Source organism: Sebastes umbrosus, chromosome 17, assembly GCF_015220745.1.
Source record: "Sebastes umbrosus isolate fSebUmb1 chromosome 17, fSebUmb1.pri, whole genome shotgun sequence".
Classification (NCBI taxonomy): domain Eukaryota; kingdom Metazoa; phylum Chordata; class Actinopteri; order Perciformes; family Sebastidae; genus Sebastes; species Sebastes umbrosus.
This window is the reverse complement of record NC_051285.1, coordinates 27,522,513-27,549,737: the sequence shown is the minus strand read 5'-3', so window position 1 is coordinate 27,549,737 and position 27,225 is coordinate 27,522,513. Positions and strand designations below refer to the sequence as shown.

Here is a 27,225-nt window from a genome sequence, read left to right as displayed (position 1 = left end):
CGACCGCTTCACACTCGGCTGCAAACCGCCCCAGTGCGTGCTGAAGGTCACGGTCTGATATAGCCAACAGAACCACATCATCTGCAAAGAGCAGAGACGCAATTCTGAGGTCCCCAAACCGGACACTCTCCTCCCCCCGGCTGCACCTTGAGATCCTGTCCATGAAAATCACAAGCAGGATCGGTGACAAGGGACAACCCTGGCGGAGCCAAGTTTCAATATTTCAAATTTTTCAGGGTTTCACACATTTAGATTTCAATCTTCACACATTTAGTGCTCACATTAGTGCCTGTAGAGTAATCCTGTCACCACAGTACAAACAGGAAAAGAGGAAAAGAAATAAAAGAAAAGCTATATGAGGTAGACAGATGTGATTTTACTAGGTAGTCTCAATAGAGAGTAAAAACGACTAATTACTGGTATTTTTAAGGGTTTGAGAATAACTAATCCTATTTCAGGGTGCAAACCACAAGCACACCAGAGGCCTGTACTACGAAGCGAGTTCAACATACCCAGGGTATCTTCTCCTTATCTGGTTTTACGAACCCTAACAATGCGGTCCTTCGACGGTGGTTATCAACTCGGTAAATCAACCCAGGGTTTGTCAATCTGGATATGAGCGCGGGCCGGGTTTTTCACCTGTCCACCTCCAGCTTTACATTTGTTCGAGCTAATGCTGACACTCCATTCACCACCTGTCATTGAGCATGCTTCTCTAATCTTTAGGCTATCGTGACATCAGTTAATGTGAAGTAAACAAGGTAGGAGTGGTATAAGCTGATTCCACTAGTTTAACAGAAATGCCACATTAGAGATGGTTCAGATTAGAAAGAAATACAGAAAGAGGGTTTTTTAGGAAGCAACAGTTTCACCTAGGAAGTGAGTGTTTGTGTGTGATAACATGTGCTAAGCTACAAGATCCATCACTCAGGACAAGACTGCCAGTGAAAAATCCAATACAGAGCCAAGGCCGATGGGTTGGGAAGATAAATATTAACGGCACTTTCAGACGCGTGAATGCGCTTTATCTCGACAGAATCTTTTTCATCTAATTGGTCTGACTGAACGTGGGAGGACAAAAACATGAAAGAGGTAATGTGACAGTAACTGATTTTCAATAATACTTGGACTTTTAACCTTTTACAAAACAGAATTCACTCTGTTAGATCAGTGATGGAGCAATCCCAGTGAAACTGTGTCTGTGGGCTAGCTGCTGGACGGCCACATCGATCCCAGGCTAATTACTATGTAGCTCGGCTTTATGAGCGGAAACCCGACATGATAGCATTTTACCAGTCGATATGGCTAATCAGATGTACTCACTGCTCGTCCCTCTGTGGCCTGCAAGGAAGCCGGGCAGCCAGCTACTTTCTCATGCACACAGATGACGGTCTACTGCCTGCATTGCCTCTCATTAGTGGAAGCAAACAGTGTAAGGTGTTGTGTGTGCAGTGAGCCAACAGGACTTTATCTATTACATCTGTAAATAACTAAGGCTACGGCGAGTCTTAGCCTAAATGTGTGTCAGTAAAACATTTTCAGAGTCTGCCCATAGTATTTCTCTTAAAGATAAATACATGACATAAACATCAATCTTGATAGGTGACTATGGAGATACCACACAGGGACTGCATGGTGGTCAACTTGGGCTGCTTGTGTTTTCTGTGTCCAATGCATAGATTGTATTTAAGAGGTGGACGTAGTCACTGTGACGTCGCCCATTGGTTTGTGAACTACAGTTTTGAAGCCTCAAGTTCGACATTTTGTCTGTTTGTCATTTTCTGGTTTTGGTTTAATTTATATTCCAATTTCCAATTTGAAGACAAAAACAAGAAAAGCAAGTTGATTTCCGTTTTTTTAATTCACACGGAAAAAAACAGCCACGGGGTCGGGTGCACCAGCGGCCCGTCTCGCCCGCACCGTCGGGGAGGTGGAGCGTGAGCGCGTGCGATAGGACACGAAAGATGGTGACGAAAGGTTAACGTCACTCTGCCCTAAAGTGGTATCGATGGTATTGTATCAGAGCTGTTTCGCGAGTACGAGTACATGAGCACAGTATCGGACCCGATACTGGTATCGGTATCGTTGCATAATAGATATGAAGGGCTCATTCTAGGCTAACAAATACACCATTCTTAGTTTTAGGTGATTATACACTAATGAAAACATAGTTATGAATATACAAGAATCATTGAAAGCAGAATGGGACAGTGAGGCAGTAATGCTTTGGGTTATCTTAGTCTACACGTCTTTCAGCAGAGGTACCGCGTGTGACAGCAGGAAAAAGGTCAGAAAGAACAGCTTTCTAAAAGTACAAATACTCAAAGGATGACTCTTCAATCCCAACACTTGATGTTTCTCCATTTTGCAATCACCAGAATGTGCTCGTTGTGTAGCAGACCAAACCAATTACATTGCTCGAATAATTAAATATCCATTCAAGGCCAGTCATAAAGGGTTAGCCCACGTTATCAGTTTTGAGCTTTCAAATGCATATTAAGGCTGAAGTAGGAAAAACATGAAAGGCCACCGCAGTCACCTTGAACTGAGGTCAATAAGAAAAGCAACTATTAGTCCAGGTTTTGCACCTAACAGTTTAGATGTTTAGCTTATAATTAGGCCTAATTGTGAATGTCAGACTAATGGAATAAAACACTTGCAGATTCAAAGTGAAATGTTAAGTAACAAATACCATTAGAGATGGAAACACATCCCCAAACTGAGCGAACTGAGAGGTACAACAGACATTAACCATTTCAACAGAGCACTGTAATCACCTTGTGGAATATCTCTGAATACATCATAGGCCTATCATTTCCACACATCATACAGTAAATAGCACTCTTATGTAATCTATATAGAGTATATTACATCACTGAGAGGCTGCATGTATCAGAAGAAGCCTGTGGATTTGTGATTTGATGTGCATATGTGCTCTCATGCTTGCCGGCAGAACCAAATAATAACTGTGCTTTTCCCAGTGGTGAACCCCCGCGCCACCCCACCCCCTCACACACACACACACACACACACACATGCTACGTGTTGATTGGCTGCTGGTGACATCATGGCAGATAGCACAAAAACAGGCCCCTTGGAAGGTATGACTTCACTGTTTATAACTGATGAGACGAAGAGGGAGCGAGAGAGCAGAGCACAGAGAAGGCAGCGGCAGAGCTGATTTGCCCATCCCCACCCATAAGGGTTTAGCTCATTTACAATCAAAGACCCAGGGGAGGGCACCATCGCTAGGTATAACCAGAGGTGCACTCTCTCTCTCTCTCTCTCTTTCTCTCACACACACAGTACCAAGAGTGTAAGTAAGGTGGAAGAGGGAAGGGGAGGATATGGTTGCTGGGTATTTGTGATTGTTGCCAGGAGTGCTGTAACACTTGTGTCATCGAGCTACTTTGAAGCCACCAACAGATTAAAAATATATTGTGTTGCAATAATACAGTAGTGACAATCAAAGGAGCAAGATGTAGATGTTCGTTTGGACGGGGCTAGACATTCAACATATAAAACATATCAGGAACAGCAAACAGCAAAACGTGCACCCCAAAAATCAATACATCAGAGCCATGAGGAGGTGGAGAAGTCTCTCTCAGCACACTTGAATTACAATATGCTGAAATGTTATTATCAGACATCACAAACAGGCCTCAACATCCATAAAGGGAAAAGTAAAGTCCTCAAGGTCAAACCAACCAGCGAAAACTCAGTGACCCTGGAGGGAACAGCATTTGAAGAAATAGAAGCCTTTGCATACCTCGGCAGTGTCATCGATAAGCAGGGCGGGAAGGATGCAGATGTCAGAGCCAGAATCGGCGTGGCGAGGGCTTCATTCATACAACTTAAGATCATCTGGAGCTCAGACTCTTCAATTCCAAAATCAAACCAATACCATTCTACGGTTCGGAGACGTGGAGGATAGGGATGCACCGATACCGATACCAGTATCGGGTATCGGGTCTGATGTACTCGTACTCGCAAAACGGCTTCTATACCACTTTATGGCAGCGTGACGATAACCTCTCGTCACCATCTTTCGGGTCCTATCTCACGCGCCCACGCTCCACCTCTCCAACGGTGCAGGCGAGATGGGCACCGTCGAGAAGTACTCGTATCAGTACTCGGTATCAGTGAGTACCCAAATGTAAGTACTTGTACTTGTACTCGGTTTGAACAAAAGTGGTATCGGTGCATCCCTAGTGGAGGACAACCAAGACCACAATAACAAAAGTACAACCATTCATAAACACCTGCCTGAGGCGGATCTTAAACATCCACTGGCCAGATATCATCAGCAACAATGATCTCTATCAGGTCAAAAACCTGTGGAAGAAGAGATCAGGAGAAGGAGATGGGGACGGGGATGGATTGGCCACACACTCCGGAAACTCAGTACCAGCATCACCAGGCAGGTCCTTAGATTGAACCCACAAGGCAAAAAGAAGGAGAGGCCGGTCCAAGAACACCTGGCGCAGGGACCTCGACACGGACATCAAACAGAGCGGGCTGACATGGAAACAACTGGAGAGGAAAGCCCAGGACAGAAGACTCTGGTGGACTGTGGTCAACAACCAATGACTCCATAAAGGCGCGATAGGCTTGGAATGAATGAATGAAAAGTTGTATGGAATTTTTTTCCAATGATGCCAAAAACATTCTGCCTACTGAAGCTTTAAGACATTTTAAATTAATTTTCTTATGTTGCAAAGAAAAGAGAGAACCTCTAAATATGACATATGTCTGTTTACGTTCTCCTTCACAATGCTCCAGTACACCACGATTCTAAAATGATTTACGAGTAATGTTTGATTCCAGGTCTTGGTGTGTCAAAGATAAACTATTCTTCCTCTGTTATATGACAGCATAGCAGAAGATATATGACAGTTTAATACTGTGACAGGCTTATTTCCACATAGAAGCCTTGGAGAAAACTGCTTTTCTATATTTATTCCAGGGGACAAAATTCAGTCAAATGCAATTAATAAACAATACAAGTATGGCGCATTACCAGACACACGACACGCTCTCGCTGTGTGTTTCAGCTGAGACTCTGTGTTGGCACTTAAAAACTCAAAATATACTCGAGCTCTCCCGTCTCCGTCTCAGCTGGCCCCCCTGGCTCCATCCTGGCGCTGTCTAGCAGCGACAACTGGCCCACTCTGCTAAGTGCCAACAAAAAATGAAAAATAAATGAGATTTTTACACAATACTACATGAATTATTTATGAGTATAGTAAGGTTCCTACATTATCATACAGCCTATTATTCTCGCACCTGCACTTAGTCTCCCTGTATCTTATTCCAAAGTTGAACTCGGAGGTGGCGAAAATAAAATGGCAGCAATGTGAAAGTAATTGAGGCATTAGTAGTGTTGCCAGCCGGCCCACTAAGCCCTCGTTGTACCTTGGCTTGGGGGGCATGTAATGACACTTCTTTGGGCTACATTCTCACTGGTGCTTTAGGCCTATCTGTCACTGCTGAACACAACACAGAGGAGGTCAACCTAATCAGCCTGTTTGCTGCAGGGGTCACCTTAATCAGTTTTTTAAAAAACTAGTAAACGTTTGTGTGTAAAAGCTGAGTAATTCACAGAGAATGTGTACTGTAGTAGAGCATTTCCTCTTTCTTACTGTCACTTGGCCTTTAAATCCCACCACCATCTGCTACCGAAATCTGGAGGATTAAATCTTGTGGCTCAAAGTTATACAGTGGATACGAAGGCAACCATTCACAGCATCAGTTGCAAATGTCAAATAGCAAACTAATTGTGCAGTACTCATCAAAACCTGGCAATTACAAATTGCTGTGCAGCAGCAGATACAAGAGTACAATCCACACTGTTACTATGCATTAAGTAAGAGACTAATGTACAGCGAGCCGGTCATTGTTGTGAAAGAATCCCCGACAGGGCGATGCTGCAACCCGACGCGCAGCGCCCTGAAGGGGATGCTTTTACAACAATGACCCGCTAGCTGTACATTATCCCGCTTATTACACAGCTACTTACTGGAGAAATCAATATTTTGACACAAAAACGGTCCGCCAGAGTCCGACGTCTGAACTGCGCCCATAGCAACGGTCTGTTATACATAGCAACAGTCTGTTATACATAGCAACGGTCTGTTATACAGAGCAACAGTCTGTTATACATAGTAACGGTCTGTTATACATAGCAACGGTCTGTTATACATAGCAACGGTCTGTTATACATAGCAACGGTCTGTTATACAGAGCAACGGTCTGTTATACATAGTAACGGTCTGTTATACATAGCAACAGTCTGTTATACATAGCAACGGTCTGTTATAGAGAAATTACAGACCGCAGAACACCGTGATAGACCAATCAGAATCGGGTATTCAACACAGCCGTGTTCGGGCTCTATTCAATAACAATGATTGGATATTGATAATGGGCGAAGGTAAATTCCAACGTTATCATGATGTGTTCACATGTAATCTTGTAAAAATGTATTTTTTTGCGACAAACTTCAATAAATCCAGATGTTTGAAGGAGATGTTTTCACAGCAATAAAAAGATAATAGAGAGGGAATTATGACCTGTTTAACTTCCTGACAAAAACCAGTGTGCAAAAGTACATGGGATTTAATGTTTTACTTTTGTTTTTTGCCGTGGTATCAAATTGGTATTGAGAATCATGGAATTTCACTGGTATTGGTATCGACTACTAAATTTCTGGGATTGACATCCCTACGTTCAACATCATAGCACTACTTTGAAAGGAGGGGCGCATCTCTTTTCAAATGGAAAAAAAGTGTTGACTGAGTTAATCTTCGCTTGTAAACTATTAATTATAAATCAATACAGTATACAGTATCACAAAACATAATATCGCGATCCCTGTTTTCTTATACCCCTTCAGAGACCCAATAAGATGACTGAACACAACAAACAAAAATCTCTAAGTCCAAAGAGGAGATTTTAGATCAAGCAAAAAGTCCAAAACCACGTGAACTACAGTGTATTGTGCAAATACTTCTTGCAGGAAGAAATAATCCAGTTGGGAAGAGCATTGCGTGAGAATGAATTGTGAAAACTGGTGTGGGCTCAGGAAACCAGAAACCAGCATCCAGAAAGTCAAAACATTTTGCCTAAAAGCTTAGGTAAATTGCATTGCTCATTTGTGTTTGTCAGCTTGTGCTATAACCCTTAGATATATCAGGGTGGCTTAAAACACTAATGCTACACCAAAGGGTGGGAGACTTGACCTAATTCTGGCCTCCTACTCTCAAGCAAGCATCCCTCATTTGGAATTCACTGGAGATCTTTCCAGGGTGCATAAAAGCATCTGATCCTTCCTGCATCACATGTGGAGTACAGAAAGGCTTTAAGTTATGTTGGTGGTAGCCTTGATAATGTAACACTGCAAACATTTGTGAATAGTCTAGACAGCAAGACAACAGGGTTGACTTTCAAAGGCATTTAATCCTGGATGCAATGCAAGTCCATGCAAACAGCCAAAACCACTGGGCAAGGTGACTTTTAAACACAGACCAAAGGCCTGTACTACAAAGCAAGTTCAACATACTTATATCATATCTTTTCATTATCTGGCTTAACAAACCCTAACAACCGCGATCAAGCTAAGCGGTCCTACGATGGAGGTTACCAACTCGGTAAATCTATGAGCACGTTCACATGAAAGGGCCGGTGTTTGCAGCAGTGGAGGCTGGTCCATAGAGGAAGAGGAGGTTGATCCTCCTCTATTTTTGAGAAGCAAGAGGGAGACCAAAATTTAAAAGAATCAGTCTCAGTATAATTTATGAAATATTTTTTCTCTCTCCAAATCCATTATTTAGATTCTAATTAAAATGCCTCAACAGTGACAAAGAAAGTGGTGGTGGTGGGAGCAAGGGAGGACAGGGTGCTGCCGTCCTCCCTTGAGGCGAGACTTCTTATATCATTTCAATGTAATTAAATTTGTTTTGTTTTTTATATATTTATCTGTGATTGGCCAAAACACGTAAAATGACGCTCCAAGGGGAGGTCATCCTCCCTTGGCTCGTTACTTATCCACAACTAGAAGAATAGAAGATTGACATCGGGTTGGTCCAATGATGATTTCTGGCTGAACTGGCGGTAAAGTATCAGACAGTAGCATATTAGAAAATAAATTATAACATACAAATCGTGAACTACTTTTAAACACACAACAGAACAAATCATTTTTATTTAGGCCTTTTTATTGAGCTGTAGCCGCGGCGCGTTGGGACGCTGCACGCCACCATATCCTTCCGTGGAGCGGATGGAGACAGCTCCGATCAGGGCACGCTGCTCGGGCCTTGCCGTAGAGATAAGTAGCTAACTAGTGCAGTAATAATAATAATTTATATAACACTCCCAACAGCCTATATGACATACAAAAATGAGGAACATGAGAGTGCATATATCAGACAGCACTGAGTCAATACATGAAATGGAGGTGCAAGTGCAAACATTTAAAGAGGTGTCTCATTTAAACATTGCTCCATATACAGTATATACAGCATTTACTGAGCTTTCATCTAGCAAGTATGACAATTTTCACACCAGTGTTATTTTTCTAGCAGATGATGAACTCTGTAATTCTGCCAGGAATAATAAGAAGAGTTTGCAAAATCCAAATACCAGAAAGTAAAATACTTGGATTCATCTCTATTTTAGAAAGATGGATCGCTCTTGCAAACACTGTCCAAAGAAACTGCTCGCAAGGCCATATTTAAATTTGTTTGGAAAAGTGGTACTTCAACTGTTGAACCTGTTACAGGCTTCTACCTAAGAGTCTTAGATTTCCTATGTGTGAGGAGGACAAAAGAAGTGTTTTTGAGCCTCTTACCTCCTGTTGACTGGCTAGAATTAAGGGCAGATGGCTGAGGGAGGATCAGCAGACACTCAAGTTCAGGAATGCTTGGGAGGGCAACTCAGTGACTGAAAGGAAGCCGATACTTGACTCTCTGTGCTGAGTATTTGACAAACAAGCCACTATTTCATCTCGATGATGAACAAATCAATTACCAAACTGCATCTGCTTATCATTTCTAAAATAATAAATTATTTTGTATTACAGCTGCATTATGCATCTTTCATTAAAATTACATAGGTGTTGAAATGTGTTGCAATGTGTGCTACGAACATCTTTTAAACACGCAGATAGAAAGCTGCGTTCAGCTTTAACTGACATTCTCGCTGCAGTTTCGATGACGGCAGGTGTGAAAGCGCCTGCCGTGCTGCAATTGAAGCAAACTCTGGCACACCTAAACACCCTCCGTACAATCCGTCTGGGAAGGTGAGAAGGCCCCAATCAAACTCTGGGCTGCTACAGCGAGCGAGTGTTGGGAGCACTTCCAAGTGAATCCTGGAACATTATGTGAGGTAAAACTAATCGGAATAAATGCTGCACATTATGGGCCAACTATGTAGAGATGCATTCGTGGTGTACACAGACATTTTTGCACCTGTCCAGCTGTCAGCATGTATTACAGCATGTATTCAGCCTGCCTCAATTTCCTTTTTTTTCCTTGTAAAGAAACTGGGATCAGGTCATGATAACATTCCATCACTTCCAGTGTTCCTTGTTCTTTGTGGTGTGTGTTAGCAGCAGAACATAAGTATAGATATGCACAGACATTAGGGCTGCAGCTGTCCATTGTTTTTGTAACTGATTATTCCATTGTTTAATCGAGTAATTGGATAAAAATACTTTTGCTTTATTAAGGAGCAAGAGTAAACATACCAAAGACAAAATAAGACAAAATTAATTGGTTTCCTTTTAAGAAACATCTACATTTGTATTGCTTAATGCATACAATGATAATATCCCTCCAATCTAACCCAGTTAGTGCATTTAAGTGCCATATTACATTCTGGGTTTGAAATAAAACATTTTCTGAAATGCAAACAATTAAAAAAGGTACACATCTCATGGGCTACTCCTATAAAGGTGATCATTTGAAACTAGAAAACCTGAGGAATGTACTGGTAGGCTAAATAACGCTCCAAAGTTAGGCACGGGTATCCTCTTTACAGACATACCCACTTCATGATAATCACATGCAGTTTTGGACAAAAGAACATGGAGTTTTTTGAATGTAGTATAAATGTGCCATTTTTGCTTATTCTAAAAAATGGTGTATTTCAATATTTCTGCATTCTGGGGTCCCTAAACAGTCTTTGCATAATGCAGAAATTGTGTATCACTGTAAAGCTGAGACTCTTGTGGATCCAATGAACCCAAATGTATTCATGTGTGATGATGTTAGTCCCCATGGGAGACATTTCATTTTCATGTCGCTTGATGTATAAAATGATCTGTTGTTCTTGCAGAAATCTCCAAATGTCAAACATTTTTAATCCCAAATCACAGCATGGCTTTTTCTGTGGTGTTCCTCGAGGTCTGGGCGTCTTAATGTGGTGTTTTTGATGAATTTTTGATCATTTTTATTAATCCTCCAATGGTCAAAAAAATGTTAAATTTAGCAGCATATCTGTGTAACAAATGATATCAAATGATGGAGTTTACTTTGGGGCCCAGCTGGTATCCTCTCTTTTCAGGCCAAACCACTGGTTGCTCTTTTTGGCTGCTTCTAAAGATTACTTTAAGGCCTGATGGGAGCTTTGATCAAAATCCTTCAGTAAACTAGTTGTAGATGTGAATACACAAACACACACACACACACATTACTTCATTGATAGTTCTGTGTGTCACATGTCATGCAAATCCCTCGTCTATGTCAGCAAATCAACTAGTGTTGGACTAGAATTACAGGTCAGATCTGAGGCAGGCCACTTTGTCTTTGTGGACTACAAGTAGTTGCTGTTTTTGCTGATCCCTATAGCCTCATTCTGGGAGAAATCATTAGAGTGTGTTTTCTGCAGCACCAGCAGGGTATGCACCACGCACACACACACACACACACACACACACACACACACACACACAATTAAGCTATATCTACTTACTCACTTGACTGTGACAGTCAACTCTACTCGTATTAACAATGGTAGTTTTTCTCACATTTCTCTCAAAGCAGGAACTTCTGTAGCCCCGTTCCACAGCGTTATCTTTACTTCACTTGTTCAACTTATTTTAGCAGTTTAGATAACAGACACTCGAATGTCCTGCTGTTACTACAGACACGTGAACTAACCATAGACACTTGCTTCATTCGTGGCAGTGCTGTGCTGCAGTTCACAGTGGTGAGTGGATAAACAGGAAACACTATAATGGAGATTTATTTTTGGCATTAAAAAAATATCTTTCTTTTGACCTGGTTGCACCACACATTATGATTTCATACACATCCTGATGGCTGTCATAACAGTTTAATCAAAATCTTGCTCAGACCAAATGAATGGTACCCAATCTAAATAACATGGAATGATCCTGTCAACAGGCGCAGCTCATGTACCGCTGCTAAACGTGCCAACACTTCTGCCTTTCAACCTACAATTTAGCAGCAGTTACCTTCAAAATGACACACTGAAACAATCCAGGACATTCAGCCTGTGTGGTGAGAAGTTGACATCTGGCAGAAACAAGAGGGAACACTTGCTTTGAAATAAATCTCTCTAGTTATATGAGCTATCACTCCGATTAGTCACCACCTGTCTCCACAGACCTGATTTGTGTTCGCCAACCACAATCAATAAACAAATGTCCACTCGAGATTTGACAAAGGAAAAAAGCTCAGGAGCCGTCCCCCCATCTTCAAGCCTCTGGCTGTTACAGTGATGCTCATGTGTGTTCGGCTGATTTACCTGCTGGTAGAGGAGATACACTGCCAGCTCCCCTAATATGTCTCTATTTCGACATGTCAGCTATTCCCTGCTCACCTCATGTCCACAGCGCACTCTACCTGCTCTGAACACAGACCATTTTCTTCTTCTTCTTTCAAAAAAGCGAATTGTTTTCCATCACTCTCCAAAAGCGTCCTATATTGTGCAAAAATGAAACCACACGCTGTTCCTTTACATACATTCTCTCCAAGCTGCTCTGTGATATGTACATATATATATTTTTAGTGAATTACCAGAGCTCTCCATTGATGCCTCATGTGTCTGCATTGTTTCTTAGCTGGAGTGATCTGACCTTTTGATGGAAAGATTACAAACACAACATGTCAGCAATACACTAAGCAAGTTGTTACTGGACACCTTGGAACCAGCCGTAGAGGCTAGCGGGCTGATTTATCTGCCTCGTCCGTTAGGTGTGATGGAGAGTCATGGGCATATCTCGAGTTTAAGGACGTCCTGTCGTCCCGTGGCCGAAAAAAATATGATCAGGGAGAATGACAATTCATTTTGGGACGAATTTGGGACGAGAGTTGAAAGAAAAATACCCATTACATTAGAATGAACGACCATGAAAATTACTACACGTTTTGTGTAGCGCACCGTTATTATTAAACCTTGACAACATAAACACACACAAACACTGTCAGTGTCCGATTCAGCGTGTGCATTTACAGTGAGTGAGCTCATGATAACGATGATGATAACCGACCCTCGTTAACCGATTATTAACCGTTGTTAATGTGCGTTCCATGCAGCAGTGCGCCAGTCTGCGCCGGTCTGTCATTGTGGCGGTGAATGTGGGGTTGTCGGTGGCGTTATAGCTGTTAATGTAGCTGTAGCAGTGTGTGTACAGTTTATTTGTCAGTGAATAAATGCTACAACTCCTCAGCTCAAGACCCGAGACAACTTCCTGTATCCTGCAACACCGGCTCAGACTCACTTAAGGTGGGTTGTTAAGGTGGACCAGCTTTTCTCCTTAAAGTGACAAGCCGCTCCTCTGAGTTTTGCTCAGCTTTTTTTTTTATTAATTCTTAATATTTCTTTTAACCGAAAGCATTAATCTTTTAAATTCTTAATGTTGGTTAACGAATAAATTGGGGGCTCGTCCGGGATGTGCAACAAAGACCAAAAACATGATTTTCCATATACAGCAGTATGGTTCATGGCAGTGAACTACAGTATGAACAGATTTACTTTGCTCTTATGTACACATTGGTGGTTGAATTTGTTTTTACGTGTTTTCTTACACCTCCTCTGAAAGTGCAGATAAATGAAAAGAGAACGTCCTGGTAATCAGTAACTGCTCTTAATATTTTGGGCCTAATTACTGCTAACCACAACCGTCTTTTGTCTGTGGTATCCGCTACAAGTTGTATCCATGTACTCCAACACAGCAGTGAGGGGATCATGTCAAGTCAATTTTATTTGTATAGCCCAATATCACAAATCACAAAGGGGGTGTACTGTGCCACACCAACATAATCAATCAGTTTGTCTATTGCATGCATTTTCTACTGCTTCTCTCAAAAGGGACCCATATGCAATCATGCCTATAGAATTAGCCTCTTGGTTTGCAGTATCAGGGTTAGGGTGTGAAGCTCAGATCTTGGGCTGAATTTAGAGTAGCAGAGCCGAGGCTATGGTGAGGTATCTTATGGCCCTATCCAATGAATGTTTAATGGGTCTAGAGAAGTCGGCGTTGAGGAAGCTGACTGTGCTGCATCAGTAGGCCAGGCTGTAAAATGAGACAGGGCAGGAAGCCAGCCAGCTCAGGATGGTGGGAGGAGAGGAGGGGAGGAGAGGGGAGGAAGCATGGAGTGCAGTATTCAGAGAAAGTGTACAGAACAGGACAGCAAACCAAGATGCATGTTAGCAGGAAACCAAAAAAAAAACACACTGCTGCACTAAAAACCCTCCAAATGAAGATGGTATGGGTATGAATCATACATTTCATAAATACTCTATTCAAAACCTACACTGAAATCAGGCTTATTTTAGGAAAAACACACAACACACAATATAAACCTCCACATCTTTACACTGCCAACTGCAAGTGAGCCGCACTGCTCTGAATGCTGTCTGAATGAAGTGCGTTTTACAATGATCAGCGAGGTAAAATATTGTTTCTATTAATGGAGTCTGGTGGCTTTGAGGAGAGCATATTAATTATGTAAGTTAAAACATTATATTGTCCAAATCACTGTTGATTTTAATTGTTTTTTAATAGACCTACATTTTCCATTTCGGACAAGTAAGTTTGACTATCAGGCAAGTAAACCATCTCAGCTACTTGCCCCAAGCTTAAAGTCAAACCCTGAGTACATGTGTCCATGTCTGTGAAACTGAGAGCGGGTGAGCAGTAAGGAAGTGTCCACTGTGTACTGTGCACACTGGGATCTCTCAGGAGATCGGGAATACGCTGTCAACTCAAGGGAAGGCTTCCGTTTGAACACTTTGGTTGAATTTGACTGCAGAAGCAAACTGGAGGCAGGATGCATTACCATCGTCTATAAACAATGTCAGGATCACTTCAGAGGTTTATCGTAATGTCATAATAGTAAGGTTCCAAGACCAAAGGATATGACAAGCCTCACGAGAGACCGCAAATCTGCCACGCAACGGCTCGATGGCTGCAAGACCTCAGGACTGTCGGAGGCTGAACTGGGAGAACCGAACTAAAGACTACAGACTAAACTCTACACCCACACTTTACATCATCCATAGCAATACCTATGAAACAGAGATGTGTGTCTCCACTTCATCGTGTTAAACTGGTCATATCTAATGCAAGTTAGGCCGTGTAGACCAGCAAGAAACGTCATTAAAATTCCTCATGCACCTGAACTGTGTCCTTCACAGTTCTTCCTACTCACTGATTGGAACAAAGCTTCCTCTGCCCATCAGGGATCACGTTACTGAATACATCTGGCCATCCGTATGCCCAACTGCAAACCCCACGCAGCTGTGAACAAGGTGTTAATGATGCGTACAATCTACAGGACATACCAGGACAAAGAAAATGATTTCACCTCACAAAAAAATAACTTCTTCCTCCCACAACTTCAAGAAAGAAACCAGTAATAATCACAATACGATTTTTTATGATGCACGCTGGTGGCTGGGCTCTAATGAAATGTTGTACAGATACCAGTGTTTCCTACAGGATTTTGTGAGACTGTGGTAGGTTTTGATTTGTCTAACATGATAAACTAAGAAGTTTAATAGTAAACCTTAACAAAGACGTGCACTAAAAGTGAAATATGGCTTTGCTTTGAATCGCGGCCCAGCGCTAAACAAAAGAATTGAACTCCAATAGAATCTTCAACGCTCCCCCAAAGTAAACTCCACAACGGCACCACAAGTCGCCAGTGCAACCAGGCAATGTTTTGATGATGTGCTCATTCTGTGTATCCTGACTGCAGTAGAAGAGCTACAGCAATTACTAACTGGACGGCTTTAAGACGAGTCAGCTAAAGGACACTGGTACTGTACAGTGTATTCAGAACAAATACCAGAGAGCAATACCTTCCTGAAGGGCTGAAGGGCTGCTCCGGGTCAAATACTTTATCATGAGCAGAATACCAAACCCACACTTATCTCAAACTACCACAATCTACTGATGTGAGTAGCTGTGAGGGAGTTAGGAGGGAGTAAGTCTTGGTCTTTATGTGAGAGATAGTGTCTTTATCCATGTTGAACTACACCAGTGGACCCAAACATTCTTCTCTGCTAGCTCCCTGCTCCTTTCAGGAGATACAGTATATAATTGAAGTTACACAGGAAGACGATACCAGATAAGCAACACTGTCCTCCCCCCCCGCAGTGAATTAAGTGACAACCCCAGGACACTGAGTGATGGTGCAGACAAATCGAAATGCACCTGCAGCTACTAACTGAAATCCTGAGGCTTCTGGGCAATAACAATGATTCCAAACTTATTAAAACTACTTATTATGGGTGTAACAATTCATCTACTGCATTGATGTATCGATTTATATTCCTACGATCCAACTGCATCGATAGGTACTCGGTAAGTCGTCCTTCACGGGAGACATATATCGATATAAAATCGGTTTGAAACGCAAAAATCGATTGTATCGATACTAAGGATTTGCAACTTGTATTTAAGGACGACAAACGTTATATGAAAGTGTTTTTTTACATTTTTATAAGTAAAGAAATGTTAAACATTACACCGGTTCAGTCTCCAGACATGACCCAGCTTGCCAGCTCTGCGGCGCGAGCACGCCTCCATGGCTTGCATGCAGACGAACAGCACACTGGACTCCTCACTCTCTCACCCGGTAGCGGCGTGGAGGGGGACGGGCCGCGGTCTGCATGCGTGCTCCGAATGCAGAGCAGCCGGTCGGCAGAGTTTCATTATGGGGGCATTACGTGAGCAGGCACTATCAATCCACTTGACGAGGGCGGCTTCACCCACAGGCGCTTTCCGCGTGCGCTGTCATTTTTGCATTCAGAGAAAATGACTTTTCTTTCCCCGTCATGATATCTATGTGCACGCAGCATCAGCCTCACGTATCCAGCCGGAGAGCAGACGGTCCGCGAGGCAGATTATCACGGGAGTAAAGTAAAAAAACAAAACAGAAATTCAACTAATGTTAGTCTAACGTAGTTTTAAAATGTTGTATGAAAAGACCCCAAATGAACCCTGTAGGTGGACTACTTGATTACTATTAGCAGATTATTAAGAGCTGTATGTATTTGCCATTAATCGTTGTCTACTTGTTTATATCCATAATTAATTTATCCCTGATTTCCTTACAAGAAAAACTTTGAGGAATCCTGACCTGCTCTGTCCAGAATCAGCTATTAATTTAACAGTCACACTGGTTGAATTTTTGGCAAAAAAAGTAACTGTATCGATTTCAAATCATTGAATCGTATCGCTCTAGATGAGCCAAATATCGTCCTAAGAGTATCAGAACCATGGAAATCGTATCGTATCGTATTGTTGTAAAAACGTATGGTTACACCCCTAGGATATAGGTATTAATAGTACTAATAATCATGTCGTAAACATGAATCCGGTGTGTTTCTGGGTTAACTGAACTGAAATAGAAACACACTGACCTCACCAACAAAACACCAACACTCTGTGGACTGCTCATATATAACTTAATCAACAGAGATCTGCAACAATCTCAAACTACTCATGAAGTATCTCTCGGTGACAGTCTTTTCCATCAGTTCATCCAGCCAAGCAACTCCAGCAGACTAGTTCACTTAACCAACACGGAGGCGCTGCTGGGACCTCGGGGGCACGACAGACGCCGCCATCACCGCTCCTTGGCCCAAATACCAGGTTGATTTCTATCTAAAGGTTGGTGACTTGTATGAAGTATGTCATTTGCCCCGAGGCAACAGGGGTGCTACTTTTCATTAAGCTCAGTGGGAGTGAAGGCTTCTGTACACGAAGCACCAACCGTCCACAGCACATTATACTGCACAGCTATACAAGAACCATGGATACCAACAGATTCTCAGTATTTTCTATGTTTTATATCATAGTAAACTGAATCTCTTTGGGTTTTGGAAAGTTGGTCGGACATAACACGATATTTGAAAACATCACTTTAGAATTTTTCATTATTTTCTACCTTTTTATAGAATGAATCGAGAAAATAATTGTTAGAATAATCAATGGTGAAAATAATAGTTAGCTGCAGCCCTGCTGCCCAGTTGATCGAGTTAGATAAACACACCACATGCTATTGTTTTGTCATCAACAAGTCAGATAGATGGGAGAGAAAAGTGCTCCCTCTACAGAAAGCTTTTAGTGTCAGCACAAAGAGCGACAGACCAGTAGTCATTTTTGTAGATTACAGCACACTTGTAAGGCACTGCAGAAGGATTTCTGTTTGATTTAATAATGATTACTGAGTACTGAGATGGGTCACTCAGATACTGATGTTGAAAAGATGCAGCATTTTATATTGTAGACTTTTGAAAAACGTTCTAAATAAAAAGGGAGTTCAGTTCTCTGTTTAAAGAAGAATTTGAAAGTGTAAATGACAGCTGTCAGTAGGGATGCACCGATACCACTTTTTTTCAGACCGAGTACAAGTACTTACATTTGGGTACTCGCCGATACCGAGTACCGATACGAGTACTTCTCTGTGCCAAAAGACCCTTGTTAACAGCCCAGCTGGAGGGTGTGAGCGACACACGGCAGGCTGGGGAGTCCCGCATACGAGGCGGTGCTCCGCGACTTGGAAACGCTCGGGGCGAAGGTAGCTCGCTGCCGCAGCTTTATCGCGCTCCCTGCCCGGACCTCGCTTCACCGCGGACAAAGGGCTCACTGCGCCCTCTCTCCTCGTCGGGGAGAGACCATGCGACTGTTGACCGGGGCGGACTGTCCTCAGTGCAGGTTAACGTCACGCTGCCTCAAAGTGGTATCGGTGACGTTGTATCGGAGCCGTTTTGCGAGTACGAGTACATGAGTACAGTATCGGACCTGATACCAGATACTGGTATCAGTATCAGTGCATCCCTAGTTGTCAGGGGATAAAACCAATGATCTGTTGATCTTTACGAATCAAGACTCCGTAGTCTAACAACGGGTTTAAATCGAAAATCGATCGAAACATGACCTTAAAATCAGTCAAATCAAATCATGGATTTGGAGAATGGTGACACCCCTGGTTGGGAGCGTGTCCTTACTAATGCTATGCAGCTATGGGGGAATAACAAGAGCTTACTCTCATCATATACAAACTTTGTTATTGCACACCAAAGAAACTAAACTGGTGTGCAAATTGTCAAACGTCAGTGAAAATTGTTGGCTCTACATGAAGATGACAATGGGAACATTAAGGCTGAAATTAACAACCAACTGCCAACTTAACACATTTTGTTGTTGTTGTTTCTTGCAGAGCGTTTGGCTCAGTGAGTGAGAGGCTGAGCTCAGATGCATCGTCTGATTTTAACAGGATGTGTGACCTCAATCCAGGAAGTTGAATGTTGGAATTATAGAGAACTCTTTATCTGAAGCCACGGGGCTCAGAGTAGGCCATCTCGCTCTCATTCAAGATTCAACACTGGTCTGCAATGAGAAGCTATGCACACCTAAAGTACACCCACACACACACACACACACTTTCATTCAAGTCTGAGAGACTGAACTTTAAAGAACTTGTATTCACTAGAAATGAAATGAGCCATTTGAAGTCCTAAAAAGCATATAAATAGATTGATGGGAGTTATGCGGGTAAAATGCAGCCTCATCCAATTCAAGTCCACTGGCAAAGACCAACGGAAAGTTGGCAAAAATATAAGTGAGATGCTGTCACGTTACATGTTGAAATATGTTGAATCATTTAGTCATTAACAGCAGTGATCAGTATCAGATCAATAAAAGGCCAGATCGGTGTTTCAAGCCACACAGACGCACTATTCGATAATCACTGGGAACTATTTTATCATTCTTTGAAGATCATTTGAAGAAGATCATTTGAAGAAAATATACTTTTTAAGACAAGATGATAGACATCCCTTGTCAAAGCACGAGTCCTTCAGCGAGAAAACGCTGAACACCACAGGATTTAAATCCATGCTGTGAATGAGACTGAGACACGAGTCTGCCTTTTCTTGGTCAGCAGCTTTGTTTTTGCCAAGCAGCCACCCACTTATTGGGAGAACACTCATTAAGTGATCATACTGTAGGGATCATCAAAAGCAAAACAGGGATACCAGGGAAGATTCTGGTAATAAAAATTAATTAGGCACCGGCGCTCCTTGCCAGCTCCATTTAGACACAGTTCACCCAAACAAATACACCAAAAATACATCACTTAATCACAAACACAAGTTCAAAAGTTTTTCCGGGAGCTTCGGAGCTCCGGATGAATCTCATTTCACTCATGCAAACACACAGAGCTTTAACTAGGCCCCTTGGATTTCCGCAATGCGGAAAAAATACGGACAGATTTGCGGAATCTGATGATAAAAATGGAAACAGCTGTCAAAATGTGGATGCGATTTATAAAAATCAGCGTTTTCCCTTCTATTATAAGGTTTTTTTTCACAGCACCTATAAGCCAAAACTGAAAAAAACTATGCCGCTATGTGTGTTGGCTTTCACACACACACACACATATATACACAGTCATGTCGAAGACGGCCTCTCAGACAACTAGTGTAGTTCACACTACACTACACATTTTTTACTGAATAGAGCCTGAACGCACCATGATGTAGTTCAATGGAACCTTCTCCTGCCGATTTCAACACAGATTAGTTGTTCACCATGTAGCATTATCAGGGATCAGCAACTACAAAGCACTAATGCCGATCTCCAGATCGCATATTTTTATTGAATATCGTCCCGTAACGATCGGCAGTGAAACTTTATTTCATACTATGATCGTTTAAACTGTGTAATTCATCCATGAACCAAACAGGATATAAAGCACTCGTACTGCAAAGACGTTTAAAATGCTTTTCATTGTTTTTCCGATTGTTTCTGTCCGCTACCTTCCAACATCACCCCCTCTTCCTTCATCCCCGTCGGACCCCAGGCCTCTTGGCATATTGTGGCATGTGTATTTATTGAGCAACCGAGTGGCATTTATCTCACAGCTTAATCATAATTAGTCCAACTTAGTCCAGGGCAGACAGCCTGTTAGTGGGCATATGTTCAGATCCTGGATAAAGACACACTGCTCCCCCAGGGGGATGCTTGATGCTTGTGTTGATATGTGTGTGTTTGTGTGTGTGTGTGTGTGTGTGCGTGGGGTAGGGGTAACAAGTGTGTGTGTCTGTGAGCGTGCCATGAGCCTCCATTAACACAACCCGCCATGCTCCCTTCCCTCGGCCACCCAGCCATGCTGAGAGAGGCCACTTGAAACCTGGAGGGAGAGGAGTTCACCCGAGTGTACGGAAGAGGAAGGCGACAGGACGGAGCAGGAGAGTAGAGACGGGAAGAGGATGGGGGGGTGGACCTGAGTCAGACAGTAAAAGTGAGAGGAGGGAGGGAGAGATGAAACAAGGTGAGGAGGAGAGGAAACCTGAGAGGAGGGGAGAACAGAGAGAGAACGAGAGACAGTCTGGCTCAGGTCCAGGGTTATCACTGGCAAAAGTCGAGGCATTTGCCAGCTGCCAGCTGGAGACAGCAGCACTCGGCCAGAAGGATGCTGCCCTGCGCAGCTACTGACTGTGTTTGTGTGTCTGTGTGCACATCACGGATGCTGCAGAGCGCTGAGAGCCCTGTCGATGTGTTATAGCACAGGACAAGGACCATATGCACAACCAGTTACACTGACTGAAGGGACAGACTTTACACAACACAAACAAGTCCAGTCACATTTGCTCCTCCACAGAAGTTAGCACACATTTCTGCCAAGTCGCCCGCTCTCCCAAACCGCGGAAGAGACGAGGGAAGCCGCTTAAAAACATCTCCTTAAGTCTCCCTCTTTTGGTAGACGATGTGTATCCTCTTTAGGCAGGACATTACATAACTGTACATAATGTGTACCCAGACAAACCCAGTTGCATGCCAACAAAAAATACATAAACCTGCAAGATTTGGTGCCAAAAGTTTAACACACAGCTACAGAGAGCTCGTTTAATATCAACCAAGCACTCCTTTCTTCATCATCTCATCAGTGATGCTGAAGCACAGACGCTGTCCTAATTTCCTACCATCTCTCCTCTCTCTTGAAGATGAGTGGTAGGGAGGAGGGAAGGAAGGGGCAAAAGTAGCAGGGATTCCTTTTTTAAGACGGTGTGATGTTGCTGCAGCTTTACTTGCTCACTGTCGTCATCGATGAGCGACAAGCTCACAAGCACACACATACACACGAGTATCGCGATTATCATGTTGTGCGATACTGTATCGATTTTCAATTAACCTCTTAAAAATCCGAGGCCCGCTGTCATGCCCGATATTTGGAGGTCGTAGCGGATTCAGTTTTAAAGCTAGAGTGAAGGTATCTCAGGAATCCATCGGTACCAACCATGTCATACTAGACTGTCGAGAAGGAGGATAAATAACGCTCCAAAGTTAGTTAGTTCTTCATACTATCACAGTTTTCCTAAAGTTGTATTTATATATATTGAATCGTTACCACTGTATCATGACACGTATCGTATCACCAGATTCTTGCAGCCCTATCCGACCGCTGAATTATACGCCTGTCCACTGACTAGAGGATGATGTCATTTATAATTAGAGCTCTATTAGAGATATAATTAGTCGATTAATAGATTATTGATCATCAGCAGCATGCTAAGCAGGGAATTCCAGACGTCCCTCTGCCCAGCAACATTTTCCAGCTCTTCCTGGGTGACCCCGAGGCGTTCCCAGGCCAGACCAGATATATAATCTCTCCAGCGTGTTCTGGGTCTACCCCGGGGCCTCTTACCAGTTGGACGTGCCTAGAAAACCTCCAAAGGGAGGCGTCCAGGAGGCATCCTGATCAGATGCCCGAACCACCTCAGCTGGCCCCTTTTCGACGCGAAGGAGCAGCGGCTCTACTCCGAGCTCCCTCCGGATGTCTGAGCTCCTCACCCTCTCTCTAAGGCTGAGCCCAGCCATGCTACAGAGGAAGCTTTTGACCGCTTGTATCCGCAAAACTCATTCTTTCAGTCACTAACCAAAGCTCATGACCATAGGTGAGGGTTGTAACGTAGATGGACCGGCTCAGCTCCCTCTTCAGCACAACGGTCCGGTACAGCGCCCGCATAACTGCAGACGCCACACCAAACCGCCTGTCCATCTCCCGCTCCATTTTACCCCTCACACAGGAACAAGACCCCGAGGTATTTCAACTCCCTTGCTTGGAGCAAAGACTGACTCCCCACCCGGAGAGCACAATCCAACGGTTCCCGGCCAGCCACCCTACGGAGGAAGCTCTTTTCGGTCTCATTCTTTCAGTCACTAATCAAAGCTCATGAGCTCATAGGTGAGGGTCGGAACGTAGATGGACCGGTTCAGCTCTCTCTTCACCACAACGGTCCGGTAAGGTGCCCGCATAACTGCAGACGCCGCATCGAACCGCCTGTCCATCTCCCGCTCCAAGACCCCGAGATACTTGATTTCCTTCGCTTGGGACAAAGACTCACTCCCCACCCGGAGGACGCAATCCACCGGTTTCCGGCAGAGAACCACGGCCTCAGATCTATTTATAATATCGTTATTAAGAGAGATTCTAGACGGGTCCTGCTGTACTGAGGTGACATCCATCAGTAACAATAAACCCGTCTTCCAGCACTCTACAGGGAGGTCAGAGGTCAGGTGGCTTGGTTGAAGGATCTAACGCCCATGCATGGCGCCATCTTGTCAGACAACACCTCTGATCTTTTCCACAAGAAACCACATTTGTAAAATAGAAAATATATTTCTTTAAAAGCTCCCATGAAGTCATCATCCATGAGTGAGTGAGCAGCCTCAGAAAGCGCTCCCTCTAACGGACACAGCTGGTCTCACTCAGCTGTAGCAGGAGCAGCTCTCCAGGAAGAGGAAGAGGTTAATCCACTCATAGCATTTTAATGACATCTCCTCCAGCAGCACCACCACCACCACCATCACCACGCTAATCACATCTTAAATTCACATTTTTCACCAGTCGGTGTGTGCAGCTCAGTGGAACCGGAGAGCTGCTGCAGCAGTCTAACCCGGTATAACCCGCAAAATGTCCTGCAGACTCACACACATGTTGGGAGGAATCATGTCACACACACACACATACAGCATCACTCTGAAGCACAACACGTCACCAGGACGTACTACAGCCGGTCCGGCCCAGCTGCTCTCAGGTGTGATGATGCACACACGCATGAACTTCATGATGCAAAACATTTTATTTATTTTTTTTGCATACATGCAACATATTCTAAGTTATCTGCAAAACATTTTAATAAAACAAATAAAAATGCAAAAGTGAAAAGTTGTGCAGGATGCAGAGAGGATGCTGCACTTCGACTCACCTTGAGCGGCCGTTCCTCGGGTGCTGAACACACTTGCTATCAAAGTGGCCACATACCAAATCATAGTACACAAATAAACCTCATCATATCTCAAAGTGCCCCTTTCTGAGTGAGTCTCTCATCTCCTAGTAACGCAACTGGCCGGTATCCTTTATCTTCTCCTTTATCTGAGCCCTGGACACTTCTCCTCCGGAGCTTTCCCCTCTCTCTTCCTCCTCTCCTCTCCTCTCCTCTCCACTCTCATCCTCCAGACGGATCACCTGCGCCAATAGGACGACAGCAGACGACGCAGTCTAGAAGGCAACAAGCCCCGCCCACAAGCTGCTCTCATTGGTGGGCGTGGGAGGCAGGGAGGCTGCTGATTGGTCGAGCGCGTTGTCGGTTTACCAGCTGGAGTGGTGCGTTCAAGGAATATAGTAATGCACGGAGATTTCAGATGTAGGTTAAAAGAAACCACCTCAGTGTGCTCATGGCGGCTAGAAAGAGAGCCTGCTTAGTCATATTGGCTTTTTCACCCTTAATGCACATACAGTTACAGTGATAGCAATGATATCACTTTTTAAAACACTAGAAAACTGTTTTTATAATCGGAGTTAGAGGCAAAACATTACTTTTTATGTTCAAGATTCAAGCCCTTTATTGTAATTGTATAGTACAACGAAATTAGATTGTGACAATCCCATAGGTGCTAATGATAATACAATATAAATATAACAAATATAAAAGATAATACAATATAAAAATACAATATGTATATTGGTGAGATGCCAGTTTTGCCAGATTATTGCACAAAGTGTCCGTCAGATAATTAGTGCACAAAGTGTCCAGCATGTGTTATTGCACATGTCCGTAACAGTTGATTTACAGTATTCACATTGCACAAAAGTGACCAACATACGTTACTGCAGTGTGGATTTATATATATATATGTATCACATATTACATATGTGGGTCGTTTAATACTTTTATTCTTGTATTGCTGTATATTTTTATGTTTCTATGTTACATTGTACTGTTACGGACATGTGCAATAACATATGCTGATCACTGATATTGTATTATCTTTTATATTTTTTATATTTATATTGTATTATCTCTTTCTTATTGCATTATCTTTTCATTAGCACCTATGCGATTGTCACAATCTAATTTCGTTGTACTACATAATGACAATAAAGGGCTTGAATCTTGAATCTTGAATCTTGAATCTTGTATGTGTTCATTGCTTGCTATGTGAATCACTTTGTAACTTTGATAAGTGCTCTATCAGTAAATGTATTATTATTATTATATTATATCATCAGCCTGAAACCTGTTGTGGTAACATGGTAACTTTTAAAGGTTATGAGTATCTTAAAGAGGCAATCCTTAAGATTTCAGTCCTGGTTGATTTATAATTTCTATTTGTAGAAGTACAAATTATATTTCCATATACATGAGGTTCAAGTTTTCAGAATCGTGTGTATGATGACGACGATGTCCCCACAGACGTCCATTTCATAATACTGCATAATACTGCAATTGAAATACTTTCATCGGTGGGTCATAGGCTCAATCACCATTGTGTTAACTCATTTGGTTATAGATAGTGATTTAACATACATTTATTTAAACTTTAAGGATTGGTTAGGACTGAAACTTCATATTACAACGACAAGAGGCCAGATTCTAGAGATGGTAAAATCCAACAGGTGGTTACAGCGTGTAGGCATGCGATGAAAATCCCTCTTGCTTGCTTAAAAACAGCAATATTATTACTTGACTGTAGGTGTTTACGCGTGACAGAAAACTTCATGTGGTGTCAGGAATATCTGGACAACACTGCCAAAGGGTTACTCTGACTTCTGTGTCCTAAGATGACTGTTGCATCTCGCCGTTTTTCACGTGCGGCCCTGAATGCAGCACTAGAGGGATCCGTTTTAAGGTGGGTTGGAGTGTGAAGCCTGAGCAGAGCTGCGGTATCATCCTGCGCAATTAGACGAGAGGAATCCTGCAGCCTGACTGTGTCAGATGGATCACTGCCATGTGCCATATGCCATCCATACGTTCATGTTCTCTGTGCATGAATGAAACAGTGCTGGGGAGGTTTTGATTTGCAACAAATAACTTCAGCATGATTCATCTTCATTGATACAGTGAATCATTCAGTCAAGGACAGATGATTAAAATTCATCTGACTCAGTCTGCCTTGCTCATAGATCATCTTACTCTCCTCCACCTAGTCTGAGGACCCCCCACTGCTCCTCCAGAGGGAGGTCCCAATAACAGCCTTCAGCACTATGACCAATCAATCTGAAGTCATATGAGGTCACTCTGTTTCACATGCTAGTGTTGCTCTCATCATTTGCTCTTATTTCTATCTAAATGTTCTCAGCTTATATATTTAGTTTCATCCGTACATTTTCTCATAGAAATCAGTCAAATTTTACCTCATGACAACATTGTCCTGTTTAACCTCTTAAGCGCTGGAAGGTGTGGTTCACCTAGACAGACGTACCCCAAATAAATCAAGAATAGCTCCACAACTACCAGGTCTATATGCATGATCTTGGTCTCTATGGATAGATAAGACCTCAGAGAATCATCCCAAGTGTCAGTCACATTGTGCCCTTTATACTATGCCTGAGTAAATTGTGATAAACCAAAAGGAAAAATGTACTTATTTATTTTCTAGATTAGACAGTGGATAACACCATTATAGCAGTGACGCCATGCACAGAGATGCCACTGAATTCATTCAGCAACTCCTCGACTACAACTGTGCCAAAGCAGATATAAATAACACAAAGCACATAGATTCTATAAAGGTTTTAGTAAAGATAGGACCAGGAGGACTCTCCATTTGGCCACTTGGATACCCTAAGTGTGCTAAATGGGTTTTCTACCTCTTGAAAATTAATCTGGCTATAAAATACTACTGATATCCACTACAGGAGGCTACGTGCACACAATGGAGCCTTTGGCCATGACATTTAGCCTTTGCATCATCACATTATACCATTGTGCACAGTATAAAACCAATAAAAAAACAAATATGTTGTAGAATTTTGACTCCAAATGGAGTAGTTTTATTATAATAATGAAATATGATCAAATAAAGCTTAGATAATAACAGATAAGATCAATAACAATGTAAATAAGATAACAAAAAAATGTCTTCTACAGTTCAATATTTTACATACGTTGATAAATATATATAAAAAATGGCCAAATTATGACAAATGTGACTAATGCTACAACTCGTCTTGCAATGTCAGTTATTTGTTTCATCTTCTCAACGACTGAAGATACAGTATATTGGGACTGCTTTTTTTTTTTCAACTGAAAACACTAGCTATATAAAACAACATTTAATCGGCCTATACATAGAAAAGATAGAAATTACAGTTCTGTACAGAGGAACAATGATCACCCTCACGTTGTACGATGCCATCGAAGGCAGGAATGATTATGAGGAGTTGATTATTCTCCACT

At 42.5% G+C, this 27,225-nt stretch overlaps 1 protein-coding gene across 3 annotated transcripts in view; it reads right to left on the bottom strand.

Moving 5' to 3' along the window:
- igsf9bb (immunoglobulin superfamily, member 9Bb) overlaps window positions 1-23,998 on the bottom strand; it is a 76,666-nt gene extending 52,668 nt beyond the window's left edge. For all 3 annotated transcript variants that reach the window (XM_037749449.1, XM_037749450.1, XM_037749451.1), the window contains exon 1: window positions 23,752-23,998. In XM_037749449.1, the coding sequence (XP_037605377.1) occupies window positions 23,752-23,815 (64 nt within the window). In that variant the 5' untranslated portion in view covers window positions 23,816-23,998. The remainder of the gene's footprint in view (window positions 1-23,751) is intronic.
- Window positions 23,999-27,225: the final 3,227 nt, after the last annotated feature.